We start from the raw sequence: 23,108 nt of genomic DNA on the forward strand, positions 1-23,108 counted from the left end.
ACGTGTATTTTTAGTGTTGCATCGAGTGTCTTTACTTCTTGAGCAACAGGCGTGAGCACAATTTAAGTGAGTGCAATATTACCCATGCTTGTGTTTAATAAACAGCTCGAAACACTGAGCGAATGCAAGTCCGCGCTCATTTACGCATGCTCTGCTTGGCAGCGGCTTTTGTAGACTTAGCCTCACATGTTAAAAGGGAATCATTGTTATCCACCTGAGAGTAACTCTTAGCAACACTGGGCCATATGGTATAAAATGGGAAAACCAGTGGTAAATACGAAAACAAGACAAAGAAAATGGCAGGACAAGGCTGGACTAGCAACTAAAATTTATTGTGGGAGACAAATATACAGACACAGTGGTTTTGTATTAACCGCTGTTTTCTTTTTTTCTGTTTGCTACATGTAGTAACTGGCTCAGCTCACCACATTCTTAGGCCAAATTATGCCATTATTATGCTAGATCAAAAAGTTCCAAGAGTCTGGTATGAACTAGGTCTGATTTTATTCACATTTAACAGCAATAATGGTGCAGGTTGCAACTCTCACATGCTATTGTCTAAGAGCCAAGTGATATCGCAACCTGTGCACACCTGTCAGAAGTGCGTCTCTAACACATCTGGGGCTGGGAATGCTGTCGTTTGCCGTTATTCTCATGCTTTGATGTCACAATAGAATGAGACGTAGTCTGATAACAATGTGGAGAAAACTATAGGTGATGGTCAGAATCACTTGTTTTCCATCTTCAAGGTTCAGACGGGAACAGTACCAAGAACGTAGAGAAAGTTGGAGGCACATGGAAAACTACACATTGCAAGCCACAGCCCAATGTGGCATTTTCTGTGTGCCATCATCTTTGTTTATGTCCTTAGTGCTGTTCCTGCCCAAGTGTGAATAACGAACTAGCCGATGCTATCACTTGAATATCTCCATCGTCTTCATCTACCCCTGCAACAAAGCCTGAACTGCTTTAATTGAGGTCTCTCATCTCTTCATTCCTTGGGCTAAGCTGTTTTACGAAGGTTTCGACCTGTTTGTGCTAGAGTCATGCATGGAAGACAGTTGAGCCGGGCAGCTTTCAGAGGCAGAATAGTTTTTTTTATTGCTTCTTGCATTTCCATGTACATTGGCAGTACAGAGCATTGATTCAAGCCTGGAGAGCCAAAAGACAGCGAAAATGCTTGGGACAGACAGATGCAAAGCACTTGGAACTTGCACGTGCAGTGCAAGCGCAGACAACATGACGACGAAGCATATAGTTCATAATTTTGGCCGTGCGAGGCTTCTGTGTGTCACAACCATCATTTACGGCCACAGGTTTTGGCAGGCCGCATCCCATTCTTTGAGGACTGTTGTGACAGCGGAGCTATAATTCGGAGTGTTAATGTGCATGTATTCAAGGCGCAGTTGCTACTAGTGGTGCAGTATGACCTTGAAGTGCATTGACCAGCATATAAAATGGCACAAACGACACGAATTGCACCGAACTAACGCTGCCTTCAACATTCGTCGTGCATAGTTCGCATCGTCAGTTCCAACTCTAGTGTTAATAATGTGTGCCACTAATACATTCAACTTGCCCAGCTGTCAGCGCTGCCTATTGTGCAATAGAGGCTATTATGGAGTCATTAAGTAAGCTCTCTGCAGTTAGGTCTGCCACGAAATGCGTCCAAAACGCGAATCTAGATGTGCAGTTTCCAAGCAATTATCAAAGGCCTCCTTCAGATGTTAAAAAACTCTCTGCCCCTGAATTCCGATCTTCACTTTGTGTCAGGACGCCTTAATTCTCTCAACGGAAAGTGCCTTGCTTTGCTGGTGATCTGTCCAAGTAACTTGTCGAACATTGTGAACTTTTGCCTTGCTTAGCCAAGAATGTCACCAGGACGCCTAGTAGTTGGCAGATGTATGCAGGCATGTAGGTGGCATTTTTTTTTTCTGTGTGTGTGTGTACCGCACAATAACAGTTGCACAGGCATTATATGTCAACACTCAACATTGCACTTGGCCCACGTGTGGGTCACACACATATTTATGTCGTTAAGGCAAACATGTGCATAGGCAGGTACCCCCCCTTTGGTACATCAAGCAAGTGTTCCTGCCATCACAATGTTGACATGGTGCTAGCTGTGCTCTCGTGAACATTATGACAGAGTACACGAAATTTGCATTCAAGAGGCCATAGCGGCCAAGAATCGATGCTGAAGACGATAGTTCAGCGAGTCTAAATGTTCAGAAGAAGCACTAGAGCACACGTGAGGATGTTAATCTATGTGTCGCAAGTATTGTTGCTTGAAAATAAGTTCTGTGTTCCCCTTCATAATGTTCGTGGCTGTGCACAGCTGTGCTCTTGTAAAGCAGGCTTCACAGTCAACTTACGTTACTTGATCACAAGTGATACAACCTTTCTAAAGGGCAAAGGGGCAGATGCAATTGTGGGGTTACACTACTTATGTAGTAAGTGGGGCACACCATTTGTCGCTGGTTTCAGTAACCAAAGTGCTGCAGAATTGGTGGCACACTGACCAACTTTGGTGAGCAACATTTAATACAGTGCTGATACTGGATGTTGATGAGTGACACATAACTGAACAGTGTGTGGCATATGGCACAGCCTTGCACTAAACAATCCCGAACTTTCCTTCCAAAATACAATTCTGGCGCAGAGAAGACTCTTTGCAGAGACACGAGCAAGCACTTTGGTCATTCGCTGCCCTATTTCAGCCTGCATCTGCACTGCATTGCGGTTTCAGCAAAATACCTTTTAATAAGCTTGCTCAGCTCACAGATGTCAGTTGTTAAAGAGTTTGATTGATGGAGAAAAAAGGCAGTGTCGGCATGCAGAGAGGAGACCGAGGTGCAATTTCTGCACCAGATGTGATGTGACCTAGCTGGCTAGCTTTTTCATTAACCACGTAGCTGTGCGCTGCTGAGTATGTCATTAGTTCTTAGCATTTTCGAAATGTGGCTCACTGTTCTCAACAATCCTTCTTTCAGTGAACAGAGAAAATATGACCGGAGGGTGCAACAAGGCTGCACCTCTCTCCAATAATTAAACCATTCTTGTGCGAGTGCGCGTTGAAGGCAGTTCTTCGGTTTCGTGGGGAATCGTACCACCGGAACAGCCCATGCATGCTGCCTGTGAGACTCGCACGGTAGTGCATGCGATGATGAGTGCTTGAAAGTCAACAAGTGAATTGCTCCTCATGTTGTCCCCCCTGCTGTGTTTTCATGCTTGGTAACACTTCTGTTGATTTTGTTGTGTCACGAAAGCTCCATTCCAGCGCTGTTCAGTTTCCGTGTGAGGGGGTGCAGAGCACAAGTGCAGAGGGACAAGTGAAAGCAAAGTGTTCACGAATAACTGAACAGGAAACTCGGTGCAACAAAAACTGCAGGCACAAGAAAGAAGGCTAGCACGTGGCTTTGTACTCCTCTCTTGTGCCTGTGGTTCGTATTGCACTAAGCTACCTGTTCAGTTATGGAAGGCCATCTAGCCCAACAATCAACTCCTGTTCATGAGTGGCCAAGTATCGGGCACATCAAACATGCTGCACCAGGCCCAGCCCTGGCGTAGCATACAGCCCTGGCGCATCTGGCATACTTGTAATGTTTAGAGCTGTCTTGAAAAGCGTGCAGCTTTGACCAAAGGCATTTCAGGGGCCCCTTTAGTTAACAACTACAAAGGGTACAAAAGGTCACAGCAGAAGAACTGATGAGTGGGCGCTTGCCAGTTTTCCACTCCTTGACCATGAAATTTCAGTCGGTCACAATCATTCTCTTCATCAGCCACATTATGTCCACCACAGGACAAAGCCATCTCTTAGTGTTCGAACGTCTTTTTCCATTTTGCAAATTCACCCTCGACTGTTAGTCTTTGTGTGAATTCCACCATTTTGTTTATTTACAGTATCTTACAGGCCCCACGGAGGGACCTTTTCTTTCTTTTTCCTAAGGAAAAGTTCAATAGAACATTCCTTGCATGTGCCATTTGCATCGGCAGGACCTGCTAAATTCCACTTCTTTTATATCAAGCTGAACTGTAATGTCATTATTCGCATTTAATCCTTCATATAATGCTGCCATGTTTCGGACTAATGATGCCATACCTGTAATTGATAGCAGTGGCACAGTGAGGACTTTGCCGGGTGTTTTCAGCCTCGTGTTGATTTCAAGGTATGTTTTTCACCTGCTCATGGCTTCCTCCCCGTCATTTTCATAGAGATTAACATACATTCTGGGAGTGCTCTTACACTGAAGCACTGGCTAGGCTACCGATTTGGTGGGTGGCAGCTGAACCACTTCAAGCCTTTGACTACATTAACGTACAGGCAGCAGCCTCACATTTCTTTTAGTTCAGTTTGCCTTGGCCCTGTGGTGTGTACATATGCGCGAATTGCTGGTATTTGATTTCTGGCATGCAAGAACTGTCATGCACACATTACCTAGAATGAGTTTGTGCAGAATGCCTATATTGAAAGGGTCACCAAAGTTCACTCTATTATTGGAAAAGAAAAAGGGCACAGAAAATATGAGATTGATTCAAATGTGCAAATCACCAGGGATGAAAAATTAAAGATGTTTAGATCAAAGATGGAAGCACACCAAAGAAAAGGTTGTTGAATGTACTGTAATGCCTCAGGGTGATTGGTCATTGTTAAAATAGGTAGTTCTGTCATTGTGAAGGCACCATCTCTTGATAATGTCAGTTTCTGGTAAGGACACTGACATCCACTTTATTCTTGGTGGTAGTCTTAAAGCATAACTTTCCTCACACTTAGAAGCCAAAATGCTTGTATAACAGAGCTTTGCAAAATCCTTAAAGAATCCAGATAGTAAAAGTTATTCCACCACTCCTGTGTCCTTTGTAGCCCCTCTTTTGCTTTGGGATGTTTAATTCCATAAATAAATTTTAAAGAAAGTTCGAGTTACCATGCTTGTGTTTTGTGTAAACATGTTTTGTGCAACGTGGCAGCTGACTGGCCACATGTGGTAAACAAGGTCTGTGTATTGTGTGCAGCTGTGCGGAACGTGGTGCCCCATTGCTAAGTGCTTCTGAGTGTAGTCTGTGCACCATTACGTGACATCCATTTTGTTTTGCAGATTGTGCTACCACTGATTAGATAACGTGCACACTGTTACAAAATGTGGCCTTCACAGGAACCGCAGTTTAATGAGGTAACAGTTTAACAAGTGCTGCTGTCAGATTGTGTTTACACTTTGATGGTGCAGCACCTCGATCCTCAGTTTCTCTCAGTATATGTCACAATGATTGTTAATTAAGCCCTTTGCGATCATTTCCAAGCATCAGTGGCCAAATTAGCAGGCCAGTGGTGTATGTCTGTGCCAATATGCCAGCCTACAAGAGAGCGCAGATGAAGGCTTCTAAAGCCCTCAGCACTTCCTTCCTTTGTAGTGACATGGTTCACTAGTGCAGAGAATGCATTTCAATCTTGACTTCTGGCATAGGCCCAACAGATGCTCCAACACCACACCAAAGGTATGGTTGCATATTAAATGTAGTTGCCTAGCATTAAATTACATAGCATTAAAAAAATAATCCGAAGTCCACATAAGCTGCGAGTGAAAGGAAAAAAGTGGTTGAGAATAGTGATGGTTATTTATGCTATACAAAGGTACATCTATGCTCGAATGTGTTTAGCGCTGCTATCTTTCGGCGGGTACATTTATCACGCAGCAATAACCCAGCACAACCACTTTTTATGTAACAGTGCATGCATGTTTGTTTTCTATCGGCAATGCTTATGTGCACACATAACTACACAAGCGATAGCGACTTGCATCGAATCACGTCACCATAAGATAATGGCAATGCACCTGTGAAAGGTGCGATGATATTAGAATGAACACTCCAGTCCCTCACCACTGCACTTGACAAATATACAAGGAGCTTTGCTGAAAACGAAATGTACACTTGAGGATGACTTCTATAGATGCTTGCACAGGACAGGAGTCAAAAGTTGAACCTCATTCTAATAGAGCCACATATAAGACAAGAAAGAAGACTTTCATATCCGATATTGGATATTAGCATATACATTTGCTATATGCTAACTTGAGGCAATAATATTTTATAATTCACTTCATTATATGCCATAATTAACCATATCCATGTTTGTTATATCGAGGTTCAACTGTACAAGGATTTGTGTTATCCTGGATGGCAGTTAGGCAGGCAATCTCTCACCACCCAGAACACAAGCTTTAATGCATGGGTGCTTGATGCCTAGGCCTCATGCAGTTTCCTGCTAGGCAACTGTAACCAAGCTGCTGTTATTGGATACAGAACTTTGAACAGTCATGCTTTTATTTATCTGTGCACTGCTGGGAATGCATCAAGGCAATCTTCAGAAGCTGTTAAGAAGCACATTCTACATTTGCATGCTTTGCTTGGGAATTCGACTAGCCATGAGGTGCGCTCTATTTTGTGTTCTATGTGCAATTCTGTGCCACCTGAATGTTTCTGCCGACACCTACCAAAGCATGGCACTCAGGCTGCCAGGCCTCCTGTAACGACGCCATTACTACATCATCCTTTCTTGGTGATGAAGGGTGCCGTAGAATTTTGGCGCTCTAAAAAGATGTGCGCCATGTGTTAGTGAGGGGTGCTCTTTTGTCACGCAAGAAAAATCGTCAATCTAGGGATGTTTCCTTTCTTTTAGCTCTCCTGCTGGATGCTGATCCATCAGGTGCACACGCTGTGTGCTATTTACACATCAGCTGCACCCTTACTGCACCCTTACCTTTCTCCCAGTGCAGGGTAGCAAACTAGAGTGTATTCCGGTTAACCTCCTTGCCTTCCCCACACCATTTCTCTCTCTCTCTCTCTCTCTCTCTCTCTACAGACTGTATCCCCGAGCTGAAATTTTAGGACTAAGCACTTTCAGTGTCTATTTGCAGGCGCTGAGCATGTGTGTATTTCAGGCAACTCCTTATCATTGGAGTTGCAGGAACATTGGAATGTAGCATCTACTTCACTCGAGAAAAAGCAGCCCTACACTTGGTGAAGACAAAAAGGACCTAAAAGTTGGACCACAGCATCGCATAGCAATATGTCATAGCAAGTATACCATAATACCCTTTTCTTGGGGCTGAACACGACATGTTGTGGCAAAGAAAAAACAAAGCCTGCAAATGAGTTGTGACAATTGCAATTTTGTGACAAAAGTGTGCTCAGACGGATGCAATGTTATTTAAGAGTGTGATGGTGTGCTGCTTTGAGGGTGTCAAAAGGTTGTCAGCAGCATCGTTTCTGCATCCTTTTGGGTGTACCTGGGCTCAGTCCAAACTTTAAACGCAGAAACGTGTGAGCGGTTAGATGGTTCCAGTTGCCACTGCTGGCTTGTAACGCTGGCGGAAGTGGTTCTCCTTCTGCCTCCACTGCAGCGCTTTCATCCTGAGCTGGTCCTGCAGGCTTCGGCGGATGAGTTGTGCTTCGCGTCGCTTGGCCGCCACATGCTTTGACCAACGGTCCTCGGGCACTGGCAGGCCGAAGTCCTGAGAAAGCAAAGACAAAGGCATGAAGGGTGTCAAAATCGATGATGTCACGGCAAGCTGGTGCGAAATTTTCGAAGGCAGTGTTGCCACCAGCTTTTTGTTCTTGCACTTTTTGTGCCTCAGCGAGCGTTTCCTTGCGGTAACGGTGGTATTCTGGAAGGGTAGTTTACTAACACAGCTCAAATACATTCTCTTTTTAATGTCCCTTTCAAGGCTATACTGACCTGATAATTTCACATGTTCTCTCTCTCTTTTTTTTTTTTGTCTTAACTGAAGGTCCTACACCTCTAAACCCTTAAAGAAATAGTGACATGCCCCAGAGCAGTGTAAATAATTTATTACAATAGATTCAGTTGAGGTTTCTTTTCCCAGGAGGATAAACTGCCGGCACGTTGCGGCTCTTTGCTCCTCACTGTCGCAATGCGCCAGCTGCCCGCCGCAGGGCGACGAAAGCTGCACTTCACCTCGAAGGGTGAGGTACAGTGATGTGGGAAAAAAAGCAATGTTTACAGTACACTTCACTTTTTTCGTTCTTCTTTTTTGCTAGTTTATGCACACTGTGACACGATGCGGTGTACGCTTAACACACCTCAAGTTTCCCGTTAGTTACTTCCAAGGTGTGTGATGAAGTCTGCGTTTAATGCTACAAAGAAACGCGTGACCTTCTTGTCTCCTGGTCCCAGCACAGTAGCTCGTTGCTCTAAACATATCAGGCATGTTCACATGTATGCTTCTTTCGTGCCGAAGTCGCTCTCTGAAATGCCTGGCGCATGTGTCACATGTTAGTTTCCCGCATTGTTCCCTCATGACAGCTGTAGCGCTTTGAGACGCTATGTGTTGAACTGTATACTGCCTTAGGGATAGGGCCGACATTTCTCAGACTACACTGCCTGTCGTGATGTGGCCGCGATTTAATGTGAAGCATTCTCCTCCGAGTCAACCTAGTATTTCTTGCTTGTATCTGGTCATCTTCGTAGCCAATCCTGAAGATAGTGTAGTTAAAAAGGCAGCTATTAAAGAAAAAAAGAAAAAAGAAAACGTGGTTTGGATAGTCACGATAACATGACTTCTGCGCAAGTTATTAAAGGTTCTGTGCCCCGAAAGAAAGTGCATAAAATCTAGAGAACCAGAAGTCGACGACACGATGTGCCATCATGACGCAGAGCCAGTGAAGGCAGAGCTTAACTCTGATCACTCGGCAAATGAGTTGAGGTGAAGATGCATGACTATGGAGGAGGGTAACTTGTAATCGTCCGTAGTTCACTTAATATGAGATGCTTCACACAAATTATGGTGTGAATAATTAACTTTAGCTGTACCCTATGCATCTACAAAATTTGTCTGAACCGTTTCACGGGCCCTTTAACAACATTTTGTTATGAAAAACTTCCTTAGTGTCTGCCTCTTCTAGTAGGCCCCCTCATGAACTAGAATTTTGCTATCTGCCAAAGACAACCTTCAAGAATTTTTGAAGGTGTTCACTGAACACCCGATATGTAAGTACTACTGACTCTTATTGAGACCAGATTTCAGCGCTTTCTTCATGTGATTAAAATAGATGTAGTGGCATCGCGATGAAGATTGAAAAATGATGGGCGTGACATATTGGCGGTGTTATGCGTGCACCCCAGAATTGTCACATTCTGTAAAAACAAATGCAATGCTATGTAGTGGATCTATATACATGTATAGGTTAAGCTAAAAGGCACACGGTTTCAGCACTCGTACTTTTGCGTGCCTCTTGTTGGTACATGGGCTTAACACGAATGCTAAATCTACATTTAGATATAAACCATACGAACAGATTGCGAGACTTCTCTGTTTCCCAAATTAAAATGACAGGTTGGTGAGAAATGCATCAGTTTTAACAGCACTAAAGTATCGTGTAGATTGCGTAATGTTATGTGAGGTGTGCGTTTACTTCTCGATAGCCGGTTCTTTTTTGTTGTTTTTTTTCCTTGTTTTTTTTTCCGAAGTGCTGTCGACTGACGGGTGCATGGCCATGTTTCCCGTACTTGACAGTATTGCGCATTATTCTCTCCTGACAGCTGGTGTTGCGATACGCTTTGTCAGGAAGCACTGCCTTCGGGATGGGTCCTTTTATTGGGATAGCAATGATATGGATACTCCAGGCTCATTTCTGGTGTCGGCATCACCGTGAGGTTCCGTATAAAGTCTAAGGGCAATAAAAGCGTCGCCGCGCGCCGTATGCTGTATGTGCGAGTGAAAGCGTGCGAAGGTGGGCCGGCGATAGCAGCTCAATCTCGCGCATGCAACAGACAAAAGCAAGGAGGAAGCGCGCAGCTTTCCGTCATGCGCAAGGCTTCGGAGGCAGGGTAAGGTCTCTCTCTTTCTTCTCGAGGCTTGGCACATGTTAGCTGATACACTTTTTGTACAAATTTGCTTTGCTGCCTTGATTTAGGCAAAACAATCTATCATATTTTCAGTCTTATCATGTTTGTACCACTTTAAAACATTGGGTGGTGCTGTGGTATTTCACAGTCTTCTTTAACGAACGCATTATTCCACCTGCATCTGGTGGTGTTCTGTTCACTGGTTTGATCAGTGTCATCATTGTGGTGCACCACATAAGTGAAAGCAGTTGTTTCTCAAATACAAGCTCTTCACTTTGACCAGATGTCCGAATGCCAACGGCATTACATGTGCACATGTCAAATAATATAAATCGGCCTAGCTTTTTAACGGATGAACTGCATGCAAATTAATGTTTAATTTTGCGTAAGAATGAGAGAACATTTGACTCAATATTCATAAATGACATTATTCAAACACCCCGACTTATTTATGATTGCCCAAATTGGGGGCATATGCAACATCTATTGTTTTTATATATAAACGTGTGCGTTACATTCGTCCACGCATTAAAATAGCGTAAATGCTGCCGAATGGCGTGTCCGTATGTTTTTTAATGCGAAAGAATTATATGCCCCATTATGCGAAAATTCGTTGGCAGGACCGGAAGACGGTACCCAAAATGTTCGACAGCGCAAGGACCAAAAACACGCCAAATATGCTCGGATTGACATCAAATTTCTCAGGGAGGTTCCTGTGAACAGATTAAACTAATGGCTGTTAAAACTATATTAAGTAAATTTCTGTCTGGGTGGGAATTGAACCTCGGCCTCTGGGTGCAAGACGAGCATGCTTCCACGATGCCGCGGCAGTTCCACGGATCTCACTGACGAAAGCTGTGCCTAGTGCATGCGTCATTGGACACGTCACATTGCAGCCATCTGGCTGACTAAAGGTGTGGCCTAGTGCTTGCGCCATTGGGCATGTGACGGCCCAGCCAACGGAGAGGAGGTAGCACCATGTCTTAAGTGCATAACGTTAGCACGTTCATGGCATTCCGAGGTCTACAAATGGCATATTGCTTTCGCATTCCCACACTTAAGCAGTCTTCAGTGCCTCTGCCGAATTTCTGTGCTTCCTATCATAATTCGATGAAAATTTTCCATCTATTGAAGGTAGAATTAATGGAAGTAGACTGTGTACACATTTGTTTCTTAACTTGATGAATACCAGTAATTTGAAGAAGAATGCCTGCTACGCAAATGCTGCTTGTGCAGGTGGTTTGTACACTTTAACTGACACAGCGGTCGTCAAACGGTTAGCATGCGCTACTATAAACGACTTCTGCATGCAAGGAAACACAGGGAGGCTAGCGGCTAGGCCACATTCTGTAGGCGCGTGGCCAAGTTTCAATGTACATCCACACGTAGTGGTTTGCTTTGTGGTGTTCAGCACTTTTAACGTTTCGAAAGTCATACTGGTAGCACCGGATAACTAAATTTAGGTCACCTGGGGATGGTCAACATGCACTTTAATCATACAGTCCACGGGCTCAGCAAAATTTCAAACTGCGCGAGGAAGACAGTACGCAAACAGAAACATAGACACTCACACAAAGCACAGTGTTGGGCTAGTCGGTTCATCAATTCAGCATAGATTTTGCTCACGTCCTGTCTTCCTGACGCAGTATAAAATTTTTCTGAATCCATGAACCGACTAACTCAACAACATGCCTTACTTCAGTACATGGGACTCTTGTATTTGGCATGTATCCTGGCTAGACGTGTCCTCGGAACCGAAGGGATGAGCAGCGGCTACTGGCACGTTTTGTGTACAGGTATATTGTAAGAGAGAAAAGCCACAAAGGACCACAGGTCCCTGATAAGGATTAACATGTTTACTGCTTAACAGTAAAAATTTTTTGCATCTGATTAAGTAAATGGGTATCACATGCGTCAATGCCCTGCATGTTGCCTTGCATCTCTTGCGACAAATAATTTCGCAGTTTTTGATTATTGAGTGTTGATGGAGTTGCCATCCTTCAGCACCTTTATTAAACTAATGTGAGGATTGTTTGGTTGTACAACCCTTGTGCTCTCTGTCTCCATGTGGCTATGTGGCTAAAATACTGAAAGATATGTATAGCGGCTCCACAGCCACTGTAGTCCTCCATAAAGAAAGCAACAAAATCCCAATAAAGAAGGGCGCCAGGCAGGGAGATGCGATCTCTCCAATGCTATTCACAGCATGTTTACAGGAGGTATTCAGAGACCTGATTAGGAAGAATTGGGAATAAGAGTTAATGGAGAATACCTTAGTAACTTGCGATTCGCTGATGATATTGCCTTGCTTAGTAACTCAGGGGACCAATTGCAATGCATGCTCACTGACCTGGACAGGCAAAGTGGAAGGGCGAGTCTAAAAATTAATCTGCAGAAAACTAAAGTAATGTTTAACAGTCTCGGAAGAGAACAGCAGTTTACGATAGGTAGCGAAGCACTGGAAGGGGTAAGGGAATACATCTACTTAGGGCAGGTAGTGACCGCGGATCCGGATCACAAGACTGATATAATCAGAAGAATAAGAATAGGCTGGGGTGCATTTGGCAGGCATTCTCAGATCATGAACAGCTGATTGCCATTATCCCTCAAGAGAAAAGTGTATAACAGCTGTGTTTTACCAGTACTGGCCTACGGGACAGAAACCTGGAGGCTTACGAAAAGGGTTCTGCTGAAATTGAGGACGACGCAACGAGCTATGGAAAGAAAAATGATGGGTGTAACGTTAAGGGATAAGAAAAGAGCAGATTGGGTGAGGAAACAAACGAGAGTTAATGACACCTTAGTTGAAATCAAGAAAAAGAAATGGGGGGCATGGGCAGGACTTGTAATGAGGAGGGAAGATAACCGATGATCATTAAGGGTTACAGACTGGATTCCAAGAGAAGGGAAGCATAGCAGGGGGCGGCAAAAAGTTAGGTGGTGGAGGCAGTGGCGTAGCCAGGAATCTCGTTCGAAAGTGGCTCACGTTGCAGCTTGGCCTCCTCCTTGTAGAATTTGTTGAGGGATCAAATACATTAAAAATAACTGCATTGCCATTGCCAAAGATGCTGCAAACGAATTCTTGAATGCTACGCACTGTCAAGACAAGTAAAGTATGTACTTTTTCATAAAATATTATACTAGCATGTCTCAAAAATTTTGCCAGAAATAACTGATATCAATGCTTCCATGTTTTCTGTCTATTTATCAAGTAAAGAAAGTATCACACGAACTTTTGAACTATATCAGTTTGAAACTGGCAATGCAGTACATGCTGCTGATATGAAAAATGTAAAGGCCATAAAATGAGCAACTTGAGGACAAATATTTTAAAGAAACTTTGTTAGCCTCCCTGCCTTGCTCTCATTTGAATTTCTCTCTCTGTCATTCAAAAACCTTGTTTACATTTTTGGACATATGCAACGGCCAGGGAAAAATCTCAATGACGCTGTCCTTTGTTACAATTTATTGCACAGGCACATCTGTCACCGGTCATGTATTGTGAGTAATTGCACCGAAATTATAGTTGCAACGCAGAGCACATATAAAAAGCAAGAGTTCTGCAACATCTACAAGGGCGACTCAAATGGAAGTGAGCCAATGCGAATATATGACAAATGGGGTACTTTATTCAAATGCAGTCTCCATGAGCATTTAGGCATTTGTCCCTTTGACGTTGAATGAGTCGCGTGATTCCCATCTGATAAAACTCCTTGGGTTTCGGTTTCAATAAGTCTGTAACTAACTTTTTGACATCATCGTCCGACAAACATCTAATTCCCTTGAGCCGTTTTTCAAATGCTGCAAAATGTGGAAGTTACAAGGCAACAGGTCTGGGCTGTATGGCGTATGTTGAAGCTTTTCCCACTTGAACTTTGCCAGTTTTGTATTAAGCATATCACCGATGTGGGGATGGGCATTGTCGTGGAGCAAGATGACTGCTTTCCTTGTCCACGCCATTTGTTTTTGATTGCGACACGCCGTCGATCCAACGTTTCATAATATCGGAAGCGATTGATAGTCTCTCCAGGTTTAGCAAATTCGATCAATAAGGGCCCCTGACGATCGAAAAAAAAAGTCAGCAACACCTTTCGAGCAGAAATGACTGGCTTTTGCTTTCCTTGCGGTAGTGAATTCAAATGTTTCCACGGTAAGCTTTGTCGCCGTGTTTCAGGCTTGTAGTAGGAGCACCATGATTCGTCCCCGGTCACATTGCAGACAAAAAGTTGTCACCCTCATTGTGATACCGGATTAGATGGAGTCAAGGCATCGCTGAACCTCTCCCGTCTTCTGGTGGTGGTTTAAAATCTTGGGCATCCATTGCGCACACAAGAGCCGATAACCGAGATGTTTATGAATTATGGTGTGACCCGAACCGTGACGGATGTGTATACACCCTGCCAATTCATCGATGCTTATCCTCCGTTCTTGTCTTATCAACCTTTACAATTGTGCTGAGGGTGATTGCACAGTGGCTTTGGCCCGGTCTTCGATCGTCTTTGCAACTTTCATGTCCTTCTTTGAACCGTTTCCTCCAACGCTTCACAGCAGCCAATGAAATGCTATGTTCAATGTACACGGCAGCCATACGGCGACTAATTTATTTTTGGGAAACATCTTCAGCTGTCAAAAACCTCACGACACCATGCTGCTCAATTTTTGGATGTCTATTATGTCACGCAACCATGTTCAACCCACTGTATAAGAGCATTACATAACCTTTATCCTCACACCTGTGTATCAGTTTAGTAAATGAGGGATGCCGCTGTGCTACGCCCATGCTTCGCACATGATGAACCAAACCATTATTGCTCGGGGTGGGTTGGCTCACTTGCATATGACTCAACCTCATACATTAGAAATGCGGAAATAGAATGTAATATACAAATGCGAAGATACAGCTTCATAAAGGGCAAGAAAGTGGCAGTGGAAACAAAGTTCACTGCACATATACTGTATGCAAAACTTTGCAACATCTAAATATACGTACAAGTCTTTAATAAATCTACTAGTCTAAGAAAAAATCACTCTGTATAATGCGTCAAATCAAATAAACATGTTGCACAACCACAAATTCACAGATCACAGCCCCCTCTCCCTCCACTCCCCCTGTATCACGCACGACAGGCGTCGGCGCGCTTTCTCCTTGCTTTTCTCCTTTAAGCACACAAGACTGAACCACCATCGTCGGCTCACCCATGCCACTTCGCCGCCCCCCTGTATGCCTTCACTCGCACATAGAGCATGCGACGTGCGGTCACAATGTTGTCGCCCTTGGATTTTATACGAAACATGGAGGTGATGGCGACGGAAAGAATATATCTGGAGTGTCCATATAACTTCTATCACAATAATATAATGAGGGTATCTGGCAGCTGAAGCCTCTCGTGGTCTATTACTTTGCGCAAAAGGAGTAACAGAATCGAACATTCACCATGCGAGAATTTTGCTGCGCCGCAACAATGTCTTTTTTTTGTAGGGCGGAGGCACGGAAATGAGAACAACGCAAGTAAAGCATGTTGGCCACAATGGAATGCCTACTTTGGGCACCTAATGTGGCTTCTGAAGAAATATTGAAGAAAATGTAATACGCTCGGTGCATGGAGAACCATAGACATACTGCTCGGTATCTTACACCGCTGAGACAAAATTTTCCGGAGAGGTTTTTCTCAAGTGAACGCGTTGCAATTTGTCAAGTCCCCGCAGTGATGGTGGCGAGCGACAATGCATTGTTTCTTTTTCTCGTCTGCTAGCCAGAAAGCATCCAAAACTCTGCCAGACAAAAATCCACTCGGCCAGAGAAAAACGAATTCGCATCAAAGTGCGCTGCGCGGTGGTCGGGGCAACATGAGAAAAACGCATGCACTCTGGCTGGTTCCAGCAGCCCACGGGTAGGGAGAACAAAAAAAAGAAAAATCGAAGAGGCTCAATGTGTCGTCACGTATAAAGGTCAAAGTATAAAAGTAAATAAGAATGTAGTCACCTTTGCTGGTTTTAGTGTCTCGACATGAATGCTTTGGCGCAGGTGAAAAAGAATGTTGATATTCTTTTCTGTGAGATGATGGCACAAATGAACCACCACAATGCTTTGGCTCATCGGACCTCCCTGCGTACTTTGTCAACTTGTCTGATAGTGTGTTGATTTGGCTTGTCTCTTTGTATGGTCCAATGTACAACTTTAGAAAAGTCGGCACACATTTGGCGTCAAATGGTTATGACAACATTAAACTCGCAAAGTTCTGGAAGTGAAAACCTAAAGCACGACTTTGGAAACTTCAATGCACCTTTCGCTTAAAAAATTTATGAGAACATTAAACCAATAAAGTTTCAGAATTGAAATCCATGCGCTCCGTAGATTCTGCCACCTCCGTGAGATGCCACGATGAGCCCGCTCGACATCAAAACGTCTTTGAATCTGTGCTCGGATGCAGCTCCTTGCTTTACAATATGTGACTCCCGGTGCATGGGTGTTGCCGTGGGATCCAGCCCGATTTCGCAATGTCCGCACTGAAATATCTTTTCGAGCATTTAAAAGGGCACTCTAGACAAAATGCAGCATGATGTCTGGCGCCAGGGGTTGTTTTGGTCTGTGGCGCATATGACAGCCCGGAAAAATTTCAAGGGGGGTGGGGGCTGAAGCCCCATAAGCCCCCCCCCCCCACTGGCTACGCCCCTGGGTGGAGGGGATTTAGAAGTTTGCAGGGACAACAAGGCCACAATTAGCACATGACCAGGGTAGTTGGAGAGGTATGGGAGAGGCCTTTGCCCTGCAGTGAGCGCAGCCAGGCTGATGATGATAATGAGGCGAATAGCTTTAGGGTTATTTTAGCTCTCGCCTGCGTTTAACTATAAAAAAAAAGTTGGTTTGGCTTGGTAAGAAAAAGTTTAGTTGGTAAGAACTATAGAGTGTTGTAGAATACGGCTGAGTGGGACGAGCGGCTGGGGCGGTGCATGATTAACAGCAGGCGCCCGACGACGAAAAATACTGTGGTGGCGCTGCGATCGAAGTGGATTTAAAGCCCATCAATCATGCCCTCAATTTTCCCAAAGTAGCGCCATTGTTAGATTTTTCCACCAGCCTGCTCTCCCTGGCGTTTTCTGCTCCGCGCTTCTTGTCGCCCCAGCCTCCCCCGCTCCTTCATTGGCCAATCTGTGTCACGTGGAAGCAAGCGTCGCACTTCTGTATAATTTTTCTTTCGAGCCCGCTCAGACCGCCATTGCTGGCCCACTGCGACTGATTGATCGCGGGAGGTCGCGGGATCAAATAGCGGCCGCGGCGGTCGCATTTTGATGGGGGCGACATGCAAAGCTGCCCGTGTCCCGTATATTGGGGGCACGTTAAAGGGGTTGAGACACCAAATTTTGAGGCTATAAAAAGCATGTTGTAGGCTGCTTCCGTATGCAAGGACACCCAGAACAAAGTATTGGACGCTGCAAACATTTCAAAATAATTTTAATTTAGTTCCAAAGAGTCATTAAAAACTCCTTCTCGTAGTCGAGACCCATCGCTAGAGCGGCAGTTACTACGTCACAGAGGAGGAACGAAAATATTGACGTCATAGCACACCAGCACAAAAACGTGACGTATGATGAGCAGCGATGAAATGCCGATTACGGAGCCTGCCGAGCCGAGCAACCGAGCATAGCCTCCACTACGACCGAGCTACAGGCATATAGAAATCCTTTCTTAATGCAAAGAAGGGGTAAGGCGTCCAGACACGGACACAAGAGGAGAGAAGTGGACAACACGAACGCCGCACGCCGGCCCGCGAACGGCAAACTGCGTGCGGCGAGTTGCCCTGCGGACGGGCCTTTACACGTTTGAGTGTAACACTAGCCGGCCGACTCCGAAAGGGACCAGGATATAGTCGCGTAGTTCGGCAGCCCGGAGCGGACTCTCCTTCGCTTGGCCTTTCCACGTTACCGGCCCGTCCACGTTACCGGCACGGAAACTCGCCGCACTCCGTTTGCCGTTCGCGGGCACCCGTGCGACGGCGGTTTTGCTCGCGAACGGCGAGATTTCCTTGCCGTAGAGAGGACGGACCCGGGACCCATTTGTGCGGCAGCCGTACGGCGAAGCGGCCAATCAGCGACCGAGGAGTGGTCGCTCTGGCATCGACGGCAGCTTCACCGCCTCGGATCGTTCGGCGCCGCCGATATCGTTGCTAGGCCTTTTCCGGTTCACTTCAAAGCTAAAGCTTACGGCGCTTCGGAATGAATCACCGACTCTCACAAGCCGCAATATTTTCTTACCGTTGTTGTCGCTCTTCGCAATAATTATAATAATCGCGACATGCACTTCGAATCGCCAGTGGTTTACCTCTGCTGGGAGAGCACGCGTACGCGCGAGCAGACGACGCAGCATAGTTTTACGTCACTATTTTTTGTGGGCCACGTGACCAAGCCATGTTGCGTTTCCTCCTCTGTGACGTCATAGCATCCCCCGGAGCCCAGAAACAGAAACCGAAATCGCTCGGTATAATAATGCTATTATTAAATTATTTATCGGATATATATGAATTCCGCTGTGTGTATCGTGCTCCCTGAAGCATGACGCAACGTTTGAATCAACAAACGCATGAACGAAAATTTTGATGTCTCCACCCCTAAGAAACCCAGCTAGTCAGAATTATTTCGAAGTCCCCCATTACAGCGTGCCTATAATCGTATCGTGGTTATGGCACGTAAAACCCAAGAATCATTTTTTTTCTCTCTCTTGTGTGCCTTGAGTGGTCCAGTTAAAGCAACACTGCTTCCCTGCGAAAACTTACAACACAAAGGAATAAAGACGCACATAGTATACAGATATAAAATACGCACTTCAACAAAAGTGTTACTGGTACTAATGAGGGGGCGGGTAATTATTTTCAGAATCTCTGTTCAGTTGTCCCATCAAGTTCTTTCTTGCTATCAAATTCCAACCAATTGCACTGTAATAATTAAACAAAAAAACGATTCCATGTGCTGGTACATTGTTCAAATGATCAATACTGTGTACGTGTGAAAACGTTGCTCATGGCTGCCACAACCAGGGCATGAGCTACACACATCTGTGAAAGGCGCAGAGCAGAAGTGGCCGTGTTGCTAGGCGTTCCCAAGCAACCCAGTTGCTGGCCCCAGACAGTTGCAATCTCTCATGCGTCGGCTGAACAAAAGTATCCTGCAGCTACATAAATGAAAAACCTACGAAACCACGTACACATACTTTCCCGCACTCAAAACCTGGAACTGCGGTAATTATGCGTGTGTTTGAGCACACTGTGTGCATGCGCGTCGTGTTTCACGAACACGAACGCTCAACGTGCGGGTGCTTTAAGCCTTAAATAATGGTAATTTTTTCTATTCTATTGCGCAATCCCAACAGGACATTATTAAGACCAGTTACCGACTGACGAAGCAACATCTCGCCTCAAAAACTGCTCCACGGGGCTCGAGAACGAACTTTTCCGCGGATTTCCATCGATAGCGCATTGTCGTCTGCTACGGCAGTGCCAGCATAGGCGGCACCACTGTCGAGGCCGCGCGGAGCGCGGGAGCGGAGCGGAGGGGGAAGGAAGTGGTTGGCGCTACTTTTTGTGATTGAGGGATTTTAATTGATTGGACCGCATCAAGGTCGCGCCTTTGGAAACTGCTGGCGATTCTGCCCGGCAGGGTCGTTCGTACACCTTCGCGCGCTGCTGTTTGCGATCAGACCGCTCAAATTGTGTTGGTAATTATATATGACGCGTATTTATGTCTTAAGAATAAACTCCTTTCTTTCTACACTTTATTTGACCTTTCAAGGCCGCTCGGTGATTGCGCGTGCATTGCGACCGCAGTGTCGGCTTTCATTCTACTATGTTATTTTACGGTCCCCTTTGGCGAACGAATATTTTTCTTGTTCTTCAAGCAGCATGCGAAACGCAAACGAAAGAACATATGTAACCTCCCGGCTTGCCGCTTCAAACAAATGAAATATATCTGACGCCCTGTACCCACGAGATTTACGGGAAACGTTTGTGTAGAAAAAAAAAAAAAAACTGCAGCGCAACGTTTCATTCACGCTTCCGTCTTCCTCGCGTAACAAAATGCGGAGTAATTGGGATAGAGTTAATATAACCAACTCTATGGTAATTTGTACGGGGTCGTTCATTGCGGTCTGTCTGCCTCGAGCGCTGAAAACAGCTTTAGTTAGCCATTCCACATGGCAACTTTTGGCCCGTAAACCGTGTGGATTTTTCCCCAGTCCATACCTAAAACAACAACAAAAAAAAAATAAGAAAGAAAAACAGCACGGTAGCCTAATTAGTGGCTACATAGTAAATATGGCGTTGTGCTGTTAAACCCGAGCTCGTGGGTTCAATCCAGGTCGTGGAATTCGATGGGAATGAAATGGAAGAATACTCGTGTACTTCTTTCTAGGTGCACGTTAAAGAACCCCAGGTGACGAAAACTAACTGGATGCCTCATAATCATGTCGTGGTTTTACCACGTAAAAAAAAGGATTTGTATAACTTACAAAAAGAAGGGGGGAAGGTAGCTGCGCCATTCGGCTTTTTTTCTAGGGATGTAAACAAACTAAATTATTTTCGAGTGTGATTTCCACGAAAAACATGTTACACTTATATTTCATAGCTAAATGCAATATGCCGTTACCAACTGTACGTCCGCTCAATTAAGCAGCTGCTGCATTATGAACGGCTGTTTTCAGTTATCCAGTTAACTATGATAAGGACAAAAATGAAGCAATTAAAGGAACGGCAAGCCTCACATACGCGTAACGATATGTGCATGTAGATCTGCAGTGTTCGTTGGAGATAAATGTGGTACCACATGGGGCACCCAGTTTCAGTGGATTGCAAACATGGTGAGACCGGTGAAAAATTTTTTTTTGACTTGCCCGAATCAAGTTAGCAGATTTACAGGCTGCCCCAAAACGGTGCGTTTATATATATTGAATGACAGCTAGGGACTTTTAATCGGGACTTATTTCTTTTTTAATTATGGGGTTTAACGTGCCATACCCATGATCTGATTATGAGGCACGCCGCACTGGGGGACTCCAAAATAATTTGTAGCCCCTGACGTTCTTTAACGTGCACCTAAATCTAAGTACGGGGGTGCTTTCGCAGTTCGCACCCATCGAAAAAGCAGGACTTATTAACACCCGTGCGTAACTGGTGCGCCTCTGCGCAGCAGCCATGACTCCCTTTGAGATTTCAAAAGAGCTGTTATGCGTTACATTCGAAGGGAGAAGGCTGTTCCATAATTTTTAACAGTGAATTCTGAAGTCGAACACGATCTGAATAGAAAATATATACCGTTTGATTAGACTATATGTTTCCACTCCTTTTCGCATGCTGGCACGTTGATGGAGATCGCCAGACAATCCGCGGAGAAAGACTCCTCGGTCTCCGTGATTGAGTCTAAGTACATAGGTACAATATTGTTACGGGGATGTTGGGAGTATAGACTGAATATATTTACAGTATATATATACAAGCAAAGTCAATGTGGTCAAGATGGCTGACCAACAACAACACGCAGCAGCCAGCGTCTCGCGATCTTCTTATTCTCTCTCTTCTTTCATCATTCCATAACAATATAATTTCCCTAACACTGTTGTCCATATTAGCGTCCGATAACTACCTTGATTCCTTCTCTCTGAAATTCGGCTGGTTCACCTGGGGCTGGCTTGATCTGGAGTGTGCTAGAATTCTAGTACACTGCAGTTCCATCCTCGACAAGGCCTCCATGCCACAGGCCGTCGCTCGAAGCTGCCCTGCGCGCTCACTGAGTTGGCCACATCTCTGGATAATCGTTGGCGCGGCACACAACGCTGCTACACAGCTGCACGCTGAAAGTCATCTGCTCGGTCCTTTGCACAGGGACCCAACGCTCTCCGAGGAAATCTCCAACTCCCCAGGTGGGTGGTATGTTGAGAATACGAGCCCTCTGGAGCGCCACCATGCCATGCCCGCGCGTAGACCGCGGGCTCGCTCTTGAAAGGCGGTAGGCTGCGCGTGCGTCATCTTATTCGAAATCCCGAATGTTTGCACACTCCTATAGCTTTGTTTCCTGTCACTGTTGGAATATAGATAAAATGGAAGAGAGGAGGGGGAAGAGGACGCAGAGAATGGGTCGAACCGGCGCAGTCGCGAAAGGAGTGAATAACAACATTGCCACTGTTCGCTCGTAGTTCCCACGCAAATACAAGGGGGTGGGGAGGGGGGAAATGTGACATGAGAAGGCAAGGAAACGCTGGGTAAACTTAACATGAAGGTAGGGTATGGTGCGTTTCTGCTATTTCTGAAAATAAAACCACGAAAACATGTCTAAAGGACAACTTACGGAAAGCGTGCAGAAGCAGCTGGAGTCGCATTATTTAAAACGCACCGCAGGGTCTATAGGCGATACAACGTAAGCGGTCGCACGTCAAATCAACACTTCTGTGCCCGCCGCGATAGCTTTTCGGATACATGGCATTTGCTCGAGATCGTGGATTTCACCGAGACAGCCGCATTTCGACGGGGGAGAAATAAAAAACGCTCGACCACTTTGATTTTGGCACACGTTGAAGAACACCACGGTGCCAAAATTAATCCGGTGTGCGCCGCTACGGCTTGTCTCATAATCCGATTGTGGTTTCGGCACGTACAGCCCCGTAATCCAATTCAAGTTTAATGCTTCTGCCACGATGCGATGTGCCATGTGAGGCAATGACGATGCTCAACCCTCTCGGAGATTATGAAATATATAGCGCGCAAGAACGCCTCAACCAAACACCTCTCTGATTGTGTGTTGTGTACTACGCAGACAAACAGCAGCGGTGCATGCAAGGAAACGTTTACCATAAACCAACCACTCTCGTGTTGAACAAAACGCTGAAGAAATTAAACATTCGCCGTTAACATCACCGCTAATTATCGTCAATCAAAGCAAACAGCACAGAAAGCTTCGCTTACATCGATTCCCACAGTGCATGGGATCTACATAATTCTTTTTTAAATTTGTAAACTATTTGGAGGACGTATTGAGGGACTGCTTCTGTTCAAATCAGCTTCATAAAACGACATTTTGGATGTGTTGCCACTGATCAGGGTTACGGAAAAGGATTCTTGGCTGCGTTAAGCACGCAGAAACAGTCAAAGGTAACATAGTAAATTTCTTTGTTGTCACGCGGTTGCACTTTTTAATTCAAGGCGTTAACAGGTCGAAAGAGGAACGACGCAAAATGGCAAAGGTTTTAAAAGGCAGAAGATAT

General features: G+C 45.0%; 1 protein-coding gene across 1 annotated transcript in view; it reads right to left on the reverse strand.

Moving 5' to 3' along the window:
* Positions 1-5,978: 5,978 nt before the first annotated feature.
* LOC142588640 (uncharacterized) overlaps positions 5,979-23,108 on the reverse strand; it is a 29,538-nt gene continuing 12,408 nt past the window's right edge. Inside the window, exon 5 of the mRNA XM_075700468.1 lies at positions 5,979-7,511. Within this exon, the coding sequence (XP_075556583.1) occupies positions 7,329-7,511 (183 nt within the window). The 3' untranslated portion in view covers positions 5,979-7,328. The remainder of the gene's footprint in view (positions 7,512-23,108) is intronic.

Source organism: Dermacentor variabilis, chromosome 7 (genome assembly GCF_050947875.1).
Source record: "Dermacentor variabilis isolate Ectoservices chromosome 7, ASM5094787v1, whole genome shotgun sequence".
In the NCBI taxonomy this organism is placed as follows: Eukaryota; Metazoa; Arthropoda; class Arachnida; order Ixodida; family Ixodidae; genus Dermacentor; species Dermacentor variabilis.